Genomic DNA, 14,146 nt, shown 5'->3' with positions numbered 1-14,146 from the left:
GCGAGAGTGGGGTCTTGTGTTGTGGGGGAATTCGGAGCACCCGGAGAAAACACGCTTGTCCGGCTTGGTGACCACAAACCAAACTCACCGACTTTGTGGTTTGAGCACTCAGTCTTACCGTTTTTGAGCACTAAGTCTGACCGACGTTGACCACTTAGTCTGACCGACTTTATGGTTTGAGCACTCAGTCCGACCGACTGAAGTTTGAGCACTCATGCAGTCTGACCAACGAACTATCTGCCGAAAAAGCTAGAATACATACTATAGAATGTCCTTTACGGACGCTGTGGGTAAAACAGTAGAGCATTGTTAGCTTTATGCCAGCATTTCTCGGTTTGCGTATAGTTAAACAATGACATAGGTCGACCAAATTTGCACCAGAGTACTTGGATATCCTATATATCGAGGGAGTATAAATATGTAGCTTTATCTAATGTCACACGTAGATTCTGTTCTTGTTCACCCCTCCATATATGCGTTGTGTCGTTATTAACATGCGTACAAAGTTCGAGTTATGAATTGTTTTTGCACGACCGCACGTCGACGAAGACACGTGGGTTTTGACATTTAATAACTCGACCAGCAGAAAAGCAAAACGTAAACACGAGAGGCGAACTCCAGGAAGAACTAGATCATGGATGATGACTAAATACTTGCTCCCTGTAGAATAACTCACTCTTGATATATATTAAAAAACAATATTAATAGATAAAATAATGATTTAACATAGACGCGGAACTTCATTTAAAAGTGACTGTTCCTAAGGAAAGTGACTAGCAACATTGTTAGAAATCTAACATCTTTATTGTTTATACAGAGAATATGATTATAAATACTGCATGATTGTGATAACACCACTGTTAATTGCGTTCAAGTCACAGCCTTATTTAACTTGAAATTCGATGAGAGGTGAGAACCTCGAACGTTCTTTATCCAACTTGGCATACAGCTTCGCCTTTCCCGGCGTGGTGCCTGTGTTGACCGATCCTTCCCAGATACTGTCATGCAACTCCTTAAAATGGAACCAAACATCTCCGATTAGCAGCGATACGTCGTTGGCGAGCGGCGCACGCACCCTGAACGCGACATTACGGTCGAGCGGAATGTCGCCCGTCATTGGTTCGAGTAACGTCCCCTGAAGCCAACGATGACATGCCCTCGGTAGAGGGCGTTTGTCTTTCCCCGGCTGCCGACATTCAACCAAATATCTGAACAAACAGTCGTAGGAAATGGAGCCATCCTCTCCGCATTGTCCAGTCTCGCCGAGAATCGTGAAAACGTACTTGCCTTGCAACGGACAACGTATTTGATACGTCACTGACGTAGCATCGCGATGCTTCACAAAAACGTAACGCTGAAAGTCGGGAATGTCATTCTCCCACGGTCCATGATATTTGAATGTAGAGCTTAGTTTAACCTCAGGGTCTTCAAGTTTGAATGAACACACCACATCCTCGTGGCTACAGTTAATCAGAGGGTCGATATGCGTCTCTGGCACCATCCCGCACCTCTGCATACACGGCGTCGGCCCAAAGAAAGGCACTTTAGGGAAAGGGCTTTTAATGACGTCTCTGTTTTCCACACATTTGATTCTGAACGCGCACGCACTTTGTAGAGATTCCGAGTTCCAGTCATCCTTCGCGTATACTGTGAAGAAATATCGCCCGGATTTTGGAGGTGCTATGGTAAAAATTGCATTGTGTCCAGCGATTCTTAGCATGATCCTGCCTTCCAGTCTGGAAGCACTGAGTGATTTGTCCTTTGCTTCAAAAGTATAACCAAACCCTAACAGCTTTGGAAGCTTCAACTGCAGCACGACAATCCCGTTCTGGGTATACTGGATACAGTCGTAGTGGACAGAGAATCGGAGACCGTAGTTGAAGAACGGTGACTTAACAATCGGCAGAGTAATAAACTCTGTCAATGTGATGGGGCATTCCAGTAGCTGCCACTTCGGCTCGTCCGGATAATGTTGATAAATGTGGTCCTCAGGGTCTGTTACAAAGTAAAACTCGTCACACTTGTAGAAAAACTGCTGCGGATGGCCGTCGTCGGCGGCGGCGTCTTCATCGGAATACTGCGGGCCCTTAACATGTCGGGCACCCCAGTTACAGTTTATGAAGCACCATGATCCCGCGATGTTTACGGCGGTCCATGAGTTCCGGAACTTGTTCCCCTCAATGCGCATGCCCGGTCGATACCCGGCCCCCTTGGAGTATCCTTGGATTACCTCGCAATACAGGCCAGCGTAACTGAAAGTAAAGGGACCCAGTTGAAAACATTACCAAATAGTATACATGTGCATTAGTTCCAAATTTCAGATTACAACCACGTTGAGCTGTGTTACATGCATGTAGACAGTTTGTAACCAAACGCTTATCCATCAACTTAAGTCTGTGGTAGTTAACCTTAATATAAATCTGAGAACTGGTTATCGCGTATATATATATATATATATATATATATGTAAATAGTTGTTACAAAAATGCTTAGAAAATACTATGTTTGCGATTACTGAAATCTAACGCCAACGTTCCACTGCTTTTTACTTGATCCGTGCAGCACATGAGGCCCCTGGTACATGCCACAGTGTAATTAAGTTGTATGGGAATGTCTTGAATGTTTATAGTTATGGCTTAGGTTGACGTTCTTTTGAATGACAACAATGCTAGTCAGACCCGTATCGAAACTTTATTCTTCAAACAACAACAGCAAGAAACAAACGAGCTAAATGTTGTACTTGAAGACTGTTACCTTTAACATTAAATAAGATATTTAAAGTTTCTCACGCACCTGCAGAGTCGCTTGAAGAGGTCATGGTACGACTCGGTGCCCATCTGTATGCCCCGGAGCAGGCCGAACGGGGAGTCGGGGCTGACGGTTTCGTCTATAACCAGCTTGTTCAGGTCCTTCACTGTGATCCAGCGGAATATCGTCCTGTAAGGGGGTGGGAGGTTGTTAAAGACAAGCAGCATACGCAACGATTAAGCAAACCACTATATAGAGACTTATAATAACCTCATATTTCTAAAACTACTCTAAGCCAAGATATGTGTTCCATTAGCATGTATAGATAGCTTGATTTCAAATATATCAAATGTACCACTGTCATAATACTGATATCAATCGGAACACTCTTGTACTAAAAGCATATTAAATAGAATTCATACTAGGGCAAAATGGCATTTCAAGCCGACCTGCTTACAAAGTAATGAAATTCAATTCAATATTTTAATACCTAGCTTTTTCTAGGTCAGTCTCACAGTTGACAGTTAAACTTTTCACCAGGTCTGTGAAGGACTGGTGCTCCCTTTTGGCCACCTGGAAACAAAAAAGAATCAAAGATGTTACTAAAGCATTATAAAAATAGTTTGAAGGCAAAATGCTACTATGTAGCTTATGCTTTGTTTGTTATAGTTTCAAAAACAATATTTGTGCTAAGCCGAGCTTTTCAATAATTAGGTGAAGTGTAAGCAATTAGCGTAATGCTGCTTAAAGGGACTGTCTCACGTATGATAAAATAGCGAAAAAAAGAAAGAAAATTGTCGAAAACTGACATAAACTTGGCATCGATGTGTACAATGCATTGAAACTTACTAACTGAAGTACCACATAGTTTACAATTTATTTAAGTTTAGCAGTTATTTCGTATTTTTTCAATTTAAAAAGATTACTGGGTATGTCTACCAGGTAGTATTCATTCCTTATGCGTGATTTGCTAGTCGGTGTTATCACGTGATATTACCGAGGTAGGTGTATAGCTTAATTATGTCACCAGGTTAGTACAAGCCTTTGTAGCTCAGTGAGTAAGACGCTGGAGTTCAATTTTGGCGACACGGGTTTGAACCCGGTCTCCGACACAATTTTTTTACAGTTATGATATCAAAGCGTAACATTCTATTAGATAATTGTCCTGAGATTCGTTACAGAAAAAAACGTTTTTTTGGTGCCAATCTGTGACACAGTCCCTTTAATTAAAACTCAGTTTATTCAAAAGATAGTCATCAAGAAGTAGTTACATTGAAAACATGATCGTCGATTTGCTTAAATTCGCAAGGCGACTTGAACATCTGCGCGCGCTTCACTTCAGGCGGACAGACGTCAGGCGGCTGCGGCCTCTCCTTCGACTTCCGGTCTGTGACGTCAACATCCACGTCCTCATCCATCTCGATACTCTCATCTAAAGGCTGAATTGGAAAATGGCTTATGATTATAAATTATTCTAAGAAACCTCTTTTCTTCCATGTTCATACTACAGTGACGGAATTCATGAGCTAGCTAGTTTGATAAACTTGAAATTGAATCGTATGGAGTGCTTATTTAAAGATGAACTCTTACTCCCAAATAAGATTTACCATAATTAATACAATTTTTTTAATATACCAAAAAGGATGAACAAACGTAAAAACAATGGTTTGTTATGAAGAATACAGTGTTTAATTTATAAAAGGATATTTTTTTGCGTTTTCAGCTATTAAATACATACGAGTAGTTACAATCTTGTTATCAGTTATTAATATTTTCCATAAATGCATTATTTAGTAAAAAGTAGTTAAAGGTTTATCATTCAAAATTTATGTTTGTTATGTGATTTCGCCCTGTATATTTATATGTATTGATTTTGAATAAGGGTGTCACTTTAATGTTCCTTTATATTATGAACTTAATATAAAATATACAAACAAATACACCAACATGTAGACAATCAAAACTTTGATAATAGACATAGTTTATAAAGCAACATAAGCCATAGGTCAACTTCTTTTTAATATAATGTACAGGTGTATCAACGCTTTATGTTCGTTCCGATTGTTGTTAAGAGTGCGGGAGGGTACGAGGACGAGTTCCCACCTCGCCAACGGAGAGTCTCTGAGAGATCATGTCCAGCATCTCCTGGGAATGTTTCTCGATTAGACGGGCGACGCTCTCCTTGGCGTCCGCGCTCAGCCTCTCCATCAGCAACCGTACCCTCTCCTCTTTCCTACGTCTGAAATACATGGGAAATACAGATGTGTTACATGTTTTAAATTAAATGAAAACTGTCGGTTTGTACGATTTTTGTTCATTTATAGTATCCAGCTATCCCGACCACTTCTAGATATGCAATATCAGAAGTTTAGAATGCGGTGCCTTATCTATAAGAAGACAGTTGGTACTATACTACTATACGTAACGCCTTTTCGAAAAAAAACATTCAGAGGACCTGGCAGTAATGAGTTATTACATGTACGGGTAAGGTACATTACGCCGCTATCTTTAAAGATATGGATTTTTGGCCATTTGGAATGGTATGTAAAAATGAATAGGGAGTAATGCCTAGTAACCTATTAAACAGTTAGTATAATGTCAAGCAGTGAGCCAAATCGACAATAAAATTGGGCGACAAACCCTGACTGGCACTTTACCTATAGTGGGCCTCTAGTTTCCGTTTCTCTAGCTCGAGTGTTCCGTCGTCCCGGTGTTTCTTAAGCTGCTCGAAGGCATCCACCATCTCCCGCACTGACCGCTCCTTCTCAAGTTCTAACTCACGCTCTAAAATAGCAAATAGCGGCAAAAAATGAATGAATGGTGCTTATGAGCAAATCAATGCATACAATAATGTCAATCAATAGCTTTAAACATTTTGTCAAATATATTTCTTAAGGTGTGTCATAATAAAAAGATCTAACGATTTCCTCGTAAGGATGGCCAACTTAAAACTCATTGTATCCCTTCTAAATCTGTTGCATCATTATTTCAGTATTGAATGATTAAATAACCGATACGCACCTATTGATGTGAGTTTATGTTCCTTCTCCCGACGAATGGTGTCGTACAGCTCGTCCTCCTCCACCTTTTGTTGGCTCTCCAGGGCCGATTGCAGTGCAAATATACCCGATCGCTCGTAGTCCTGAAATACAAAAACAGTCAATAAAATAGGGCCGACTGCAGGGCCAACAGGCCGACCGCTCGTAGTTCTGAAATGTAGAAACAGTACCTTACACAAGGGTGGAAATAGCCGACCGCTCGTAGTCCTGAAATATAGATACAGTCAATACCAACAGGGTCGACTGCGGGGCGTATATACCTGACCACTCGTAGTCGTCCTGAAATAAAGAAACAGTCAATACCAACAGCGCCGACCGCGGGGCGTATATACCTGATCACTCGTAGTCGTCATGAAATAAAGAAACAGTCAATACCATAGGGCCGACTGCGGGGTGAAAATGCCCGACCGCTCGTAGTCCTGAAAAAACAACAGAAACAGTCAATGCCATACGGCCGACTGCAGAGAGAAAATGCCCGACCGCTCGTAGTTCTGAAATACGAAAACAGTCAATACCATAGGGCCGATTGCACGGCGAATGTGCCCGACAGTATGCAGTCCTGAAATGTAGAAACAGTATTTTACACCAGAGCGAATGTACCCGACCGCCCGTAGTCCTGAAATACAGAAACAGTCAATAACAACAAGGCCGACTGCAGGGCGAATATACTTGACCACTCGTAGTCCTGAAGAGATAGAAACAGTCAATAGTAGCAACAGGATCGACTGCAGGGCGAATATATCTGACCACTCGTAGTCCTAAAAAGATAGAAAAGTCTACTGTCTGTGTGAAATGATATCGAGGAAAACTTTTATTTCAATCCTCATTTTACTATTGCTGATCGAAATTATGTTGAAAGTATTTAACAAATTAAGCACAGATTACAAATCTAATGACTGAGTGGGCGGTTGTTTACTCAATAAAACAGTCAAGAATATCGATCAACTATTAAAGCTGCACCCTCACAGATTGATTGTTTGACAACTTTTATACTTTTTTGTCTTGGAATGAGCCAATTTTTTTGCAGAAATGTCTGAAAGCCAGTGATATAAGACTGCTGACAAAAGAGAGCGGAACGCAGTTTTTACATTTGCGTTCGAAAATGATTTATGGATAAAAGCGTTACTAACGCTTAAAGAAAAAAGAAACTTTCGCATGTTTTCCAAACAAATAAGACTTTTTTTAATTTCAGAGTTATATTGTATGACTGATTTTAAGGCATTGATGCCAAAACAAGTTGATTCTGTGACAAAATAAATAAAAAGGTCGAAACTGTCAATCTGTGAGAGTGCAGCTTTAATCTTAAAATAAATGCTAACCCTTTCCACGAGTGAGTTTCTCAGCAAATTCAATTGATGTACATGTATGTTCGCCTTTTTACCAACCAATCCCAGTGTTTCTAACAAAAGTCTCACAAAGCGAACTGTGCTTGTATTGCCCGTATGAATCAAGGTCGGAACTTGGCCCGGATGCTTTAATTAGTATGAGCCACTAATGGGGGAATGTATCGTCACAGGGTTCAGGTCGTAAAATAGCAACAGTAATGGTATCATTAAGCATTAATTGCCCTCCTTCCACAGTCAGTTTTGCTCCTAGTATTACAAAGATATCATTTTTCATGTCACAGAAGCGCGGGCGTTTATTACTCAGAATGTGGCTTGGTTTGGGATTTTAAAGTCAAAGAAGTCCGTGTAATAGCGGGATTTTTTTCTATAAAATAATATTATCTTCCAGAAAATGAAAACAGATCCGCCAACCTCTAGTGCGGGTTATTTAATGACTATTAAGGGTTGGAAAATACCTGATATTTAAAGTTTCTGTTTACCCCTAATGTGTGTATGCACACTTAACCCCCAAACGCCTGTATGTTTACATATATCTGCTGAAAGGACAGACTATCATTTTCAACGAGGGGTCAGAGATAAATATTTTTCAGATTTTTTATTGTCTCATGTGATAAATTAAATATATTCTTCTGCCCAAAGTCAAAATCAATATTGAAACACCAACGTTATTTCAGGAACCAGTTTAAGGGTGGTGTCAGGTGTTGTGGGTTTACCTGGTATGTTCCGAGAGAGGTGCGGGAGTTTTTACCCTTAGGGTGGGGGTTGTCCGTGTGGTTCGTCTCAAACTGCCATCCGGAATTGTAAGCATTGCTCCGATACTGAAATACATCATTCAAGTTTTAAAACATTATAAGTAATAACAGTGGTCGAAATAAGCACACGGGCGCAAGCCCTGGTCTGGTAAAATGCTTTCCGGGCTTGCTCAAAATCTGGATGTTAAATAGAAGGCATGTTGAACAAATTTGCTACAGTGTCAGAAATCGGGCTAGATCATCCAAAAGCGTTACTTCGATGTTGTCTTTCCATAAAACCAAAAACATAAATGCGTATTACGCAGCTAACTAGATATACTGTGTATGACAATAACTAAGGGCATATAGGTAGTTGGCCTTACAAAAACGTTCATGGCAGTCTTTAACCCGGTGAATGTTATTTTTCTGACCATATAACACTTAAGGATGATCAAAAACTGTTTACAGGTCGGAAAAATTGTCGCATCTTAGAAAGCAATTTTGCCTTCAATAACGAAGAACCACTCATCAGCGCTGTTGACTGCTGGTGTCATTAATCATTTAGAACAAGAGAGCGAGTCAACGGGCATTGCTTAATTGCGCTGGTAAATCAACATTGTTCACTCTTGGAAGAGTCTTGTTGGCTGTCAGTTGACATTGTTGTAGCGGGGACTGACTATATCAATATAACATCGGGGCTGGATAGTTGCAAATAAGAGAAAAGCACGTGAACAGTGCCGTGTAAGGTCACATAATTAACAAATCTTATTTTCTCAAATGGGGAAATGTTGTTATTTTGTCACAAAACATAAAAACGCACATTTTCACAAAATGTATGTCCAACTTCTGGTCGAGTTTTTTTCACAATGTGAAAAACGCGATTTTGTGAAACATGTGGTCGAGCAGTAGGCAGTGGTAAATTTCGCCAAACATGATCGAAGCTAGAAACTCAGGGCTTGTCCACGATAATTGAAACACTTGTGGTCAATGAGGAAAAACAATCATTAGTGAAGATGTCTAACAAGTCACACAGGCCGCCGGATATTGGTCAACGGTGTCTCGTGACACATACACCGTGAAGATCAATTGTTTTATTGCTGTCTTTTTTCACAGCCAGCTAGTAAATTACACTTATTCTTGAAGGTATTAGCTGAACGTCAGGAATGTTTTCCTTTGAGATGCTTTTCCGAGAGAACGAAGGAAACATAAGGATTAACATAACTGAAATCATGCGGAAAACCTCCCTGAAGAAATTATTTAGAAATTGCACAGTTTCCTCAGAATTAATGAAAACATTGACTCACGAAGGAAACACATGATTTACATGATAATTACTCGTGGAAAAATAAATTCTGTTTTCAACATGTTAAACGAAAACAGAATTTCAATTGACATAATTCTCGTGTTTCGCTTTGAAAAACAAATGAGACACAACATAGCGGCAATGGGTCACTTACAAAAAAACGTTTACATACATAAATGTATAAATAGTGCATACACTTTCCAAGTTAATACAGACCTCAATTTTAATCCACACAATTCATAAATAAATGAATACATGCAAAGAAAAATACTTTGCTAAACACTACAAAAAAAATAAATGAGATAACCTAAATTTACTATGTGTTAATATCTTAGAAAATTTTCCATCGAAACCTCCACATAAAAAACGATCCCTAATCATAATAACATCAATGCGATTGACAAACAACTGGTTTTTATAGATGTAATACTTGTGGGAAACCTATGTTATTTATGTCATGTTCCCGTAATTGCGTTTTGCGCTTCCCTCTGGAACCTTTGAAATCTGTTTTCAAGAACTAACAGACCCACACAAGGCCACAGAGAATGAACAGTTTGGGTAGCCTTACCGGACTGACTTACAGCAATACCCTCGACCTGAAACTTTAAAGCCGTTGTCGCGTTGGTCATTTCTTTTCACCCTTTTTACGTTACGAAAATAAGGGTAAGGAAGTGATAAAAATACAATAAACCTACCTACCCACCTACATACCTGGCCCCACCCCTCAGAATGTGGACCGGGTAAGGCTTAACTAGGTATTTTTACTTGTGGCCTAAGTATAGTTTTATTAAGGCTTGAAATGCTATATCTCAAGATTTGCCTCTCGAAAAAACAGCTGTGAATCTTGATGAAAGTAAATGTGTACTGCAATAGTAATTTAGATAAGTATCAATTCGCGTATTTCCCTAGATGAAAAATTCATGTTCTACTGTATTGTTCTATCATTTCTGCGTTGCTATAGACACATACCTGATAAAACTTGAGACTTTGTGATAAAATCTTTAACAGACACACTTTTAAAACTATAATACCTATTTTTATAAAATATTTGAAAAGGACATACTTGTATATGATTTGGTATCATGTTTATAAGTTTTATAAATAATTATCTTGATCGTTTCTTAGATATGGTTAAAGCTTCTTTTTTAATATTTTGGACGAGCACAAGGACTACGACACCGAGTCTTTGGTAAAACGTTTACTTTGTTTTTTTGGAAACAGATTAGTTTATCTGTATGAAACCATTGCAGTACCTCTTTATTCTTCGTAACCTTTGGCGCATTAAGCGCCGTACGGACCCCGAGCGCCTCCCCATCTATCGTCCCCACGAATTTGGGCACGTGGTTCTTGCAGTAGACATCCGGGTCATTCTCCTGGTCGAAGTGGAACGTCCGGAGTGACAGTTGCAGTCCGCACACGCGACATCGGAAACACCGCCTGTAGAGAGAGAGAGAATGTGGTTAAAACAAGCTTTATACAGAGCATGACGTCACTCCGGAAATGAGAACGCTGATAGAGACGCTACTGCAAGGTACATCTGAGAACAACTAACACCGCCAATCACGACAAGGACAAATGTTAACTGGTACCAACCATGGACTTAGTTAAGGTATAATATCACTCTTCAGAATGCTTAATAAACATTAAACACATATCAATTTGTTTTCCGCTCCTTTGAAAGCATTGCATAATCGAAAATAATTTAACATATAATAGTCCTGTCTGTAGTATATTGGTCCTTGGATAACCATAACAAATATAGCAAGCTGCTTATCTGGTGAATAGAATACCATAAAGATTTTTCGAAATCATAATGATCGGGTTCTGGGCCAAAATTGATCCTCCACCATAATTGCTTCCTAGATGTCAGAACTTTCAGGTTTTGGGTCGAGTTAGAGTTGGGTAAGGGCTGGGTAAGGGATGGATCAGGGTTGGGTAAGGATCGGGTCAGGGTTGGGTAAAGGTTGGGTCAGGATTTGGTCAGGGTTGAGTAAGGGTTGGGTAAGGGTGGGTAAGAGGTTAAAAGCATAACATATTTGGTGATATAGTCTGGGTTCTGGAAGCTAAACAAAGAGTGCATTCGGAATATAAAACATTCTTTATCTCAAGACATGTTGAGATTTATGACGATGGTGTCGTGGGCGTCGTTGACGTCGAAACCAATGACAATGATGCACGCATGCAGACGAGAAATACCTAGAGTCTGCATAAGAGACAATTTATTAGAGGGATACCAGATGCTGACACGTTGAAGCTATTGTCTTTTCATCGTCGGCAACTCGCGTCTAGCACAATATTTTCGTATTTTATGGCATTCTCTAATAATTTGTTAATGGACTATCGGCAGATGCACAATTACATGAACTTTAAGCAGCTGAATCTTCTAAAGTTCCATTGACTCGCTTCTAAATCCCTTATCACAACACATTATTCCGGTGAGGGGTTAACATTTTCAGTCAATCACTCTTAGACATTTACAAATACCCCGGAGTAAGGAAACCGATCCAACGGCTTAAAGTTGGATCCAATTTTTTTGAATCCAAGGAAATGACATTTTTAGTAAAAGGAACATGAACAGCCATTAATGCAGCAAGGATGTTTTTAAATTAATTGACATCACGCTCCCGTTTGCTATAACAAATGATTGCAGGATGTCCTTTGGAGCGGGAAAACATGCTAATTACTACCGATAGGGATCTTCGCGCCGCAATCAAACTCGTGTCGTTTTTTCTTCTTCTTTCTTTTGTGAAGATGTTTTGTACAGATGTCTGAATAGTCAATAAAACAGATAATAGACGAAAACGCACTCAATGAATTATCATATCCAGACATACAAATTCTGATGAGTATATACTTCGAATGACATTTACACCGGCTACTATATTCCATATCATCTGTTTACATTCTGTGCTGTACATCAGTAGGTCGGTCATAATTATTTCTCAATAGTCCAGAGATCAGAGACCATGTTAACGAACAGTCTCAACTCAGACCCAGAAAAGAACTTTAATTGGATTACATTTTTTTTCTCTTTCTTCCACGTATTAGAAAAATAAATGTGAATCATAATTCTTGAATTTTGAAAAGTAATACAATTCAACAAATTTCATCATCAAAACTCACCTAGAAACAAAGTTACAATGACATAATGATTTGTAGTTTTGCCACTTGAGTCTGAACTCATACTTGAGGCGGTTCGTAATAATGGCCCCAGAATCAGGGACTTAATGAAACATACTACATGTATCAAGGTCTGGAATCGTTCTTGAAATCAATGCAGTTCAACCTTTAGATTACAATTGATACATTCTATGTCACACGACGTTTCCACTGTGTTCATTAATAATGATGCTGCATAACCATGAGTACCTGTGAAAGAGTACGCCCACGTCGATCCTCTCCACAGGGTAGACGCGCTTCCGGCAGCGGTAACATGGGTCCTGGGGCGGCGGACGGCGGTCCAGCTCCTCACAGGCGTCCGAGTCCGCGTCACTCGACATCCCCTCCTCGCTCACCGCCCGTAACATTACGCTGTCTGAGGCCCTGGAAGTAAAGTTGAGGGTTTAGATATCTTATTGTAGGATGTGCCGATGTATTGGCGTTCGATCCTTCGTATTCATGTTGCCGAAGGATACAATATCGGTAACAGTGCCGAGTCCTTAATTCAGTCTTGTAGCAGTGCACAGAACTACGGAATCGAAAGTTTAGAGATGCTATAATAAAATATTTAAACACTCATCAGAATTAATCCGTTGCACTGGCGTAAAGCTTTATACCATCTGCCAATACATAACATCTAGGGACATACTGTGGCACTAACGTGACATACTTACACTTACATTTATAATAGTGGCTATTTCAATTCTGAAGCATATTTCTAGCCCTTCTAAACAGTTTCTAGTTTAAACAATTTACTGCTTACAGGCTTACTTTGTACTAAAACACTTAAATCTGAATCATAGATCAATGTTGTACTTACTCAACATCTCCCTCGCGGGTAATAAATAATGCAAGCATACCTTCCTTCAGATTATAACATATACAAAACACCAAATGTTCCAACAATTGATTACCGATGCAATATCATGTTGCAAGAATTCACAGAACTTTATCCGTCGGTCCTCTAGACGTCTGGAATTAATAGGACGACTGCTAAAAGTTATCCGCTTCGGTAATACTGCCTTACTTTAAGGATATGATCTTCGCCGCTTACAAAATCTTCGCCAATACATTGGTTACGATAGCAACAAGAGAACGCGTATATCGCTACAATTGAACCGGCTTTCCATATATTAACCAGCCTATCAGGAGGTCAACAGTGTTGTCATCTCAGGTGATGGAGCGACAGGTATACGTATTCGATACTTGGCCCCCGCCGGATAACTACCGAGTATTTTAACGGGTTAAGAAGGGGCAAACAGGGATAAGCACGCACATGTGGCCATAATTGTATATTTACTTAGTCTCCAAGTCTCCATGAGTGTCCTAAATGTCCAGTTTCTAGATTATAAGTAACTGTAGCATGTCATTTCACCAAAACGAAGATAACTTGATAATGTTTTATCCGATAAAAGAACATATTTCCACAAATTAGTAGATTAATAATATGTTTTATACAAACCTAAGTATCCTTTCACAAAACACCCGTATCGAAATTGTCTAAGGATGACACAACCGTCAACACAACCATTCATACGATGAAAATGTACATTACTCCATCGATGTCTAGCACTTGATATCAGTGACTAATGTTTCATTCAATAGATAGAGAAAGTCGTTAATTGAATTATTTCCAAAGCACATATACACAAGATTGAAACATATTTCGATTTATATAGCATCCATAGTTCGGTCTGTCAATACACTGACTGCTTACTTATTTGAAATGATCATTTTCTATGTCTTTTCAGCAAAGTAACACAACAATATATTTTGAATTCAAATAAGGTGCATTTTGTA

The 14,146-nt window shown here is 39.5% G+C and overlaps 1 protein-coding gene across 2 annotated transcripts; it reads right to left on the bottom strand.

The window, feature by feature from the left end:
- Positions 1–788: 788 nt before the first annotated feature.
- On the bottom strand, positions 789–14,146 carry LOC128232755 (hillarin-like). 2 transcript variants are annotated; one of them, XM_052946476.1, is made up of 11 exons: positions 13,809–14,146; positions 12,557–12,730; positions 10,441–10,624; positions 7,867–7,971; positions 5,770–5,890; positions 5,406–5,532; positions 4,852–4,987; positions 4,020–4,187; positions 3,239–3,321; positions 2,794–2,937; positions 789–2,252 (listed from the first exon to the last, which is right to left on the bottom strand). In XM_052946476.1, exons 2-11 carry the CDS (start codon positions 12,712–12,714, stop codon positions 884–886), a joined length of 2,595 nt encoding a protein of 864 aa, XP_052802436.1. In that variant the 5' UTR covers positions 12,715–12,730; positions 13,809–14,146; the 3' UTR covers positions 789–883. The 2 variants fall into 2 exon arrangements, with proteins under 2 accessions (XP_052802436.1, XP_052802435.1); XM_052946475.1 differs by lacking the exon at positions 13,809–14,146 and adding an exon at positions 13,261–13,467.

The sequence above is a fragment of the Mya arenaria genome, chromosome 4, assembly GCF_026914265.1.
Source record: "Mya arenaria isolate MELC-2E11 chromosome 4, ASM2691426v1".
Classification (NCBI taxonomy): domain Eukaryota; kingdom Metazoa; phylum Mollusca; class Bivalvia; order Myida; family Myidae; genus Mya; species Mya arenaria.
Note: the sequence above shows the minus strand (reverse complement) of the source record. Positions and strands in the feature narration are given on the sequence as shown.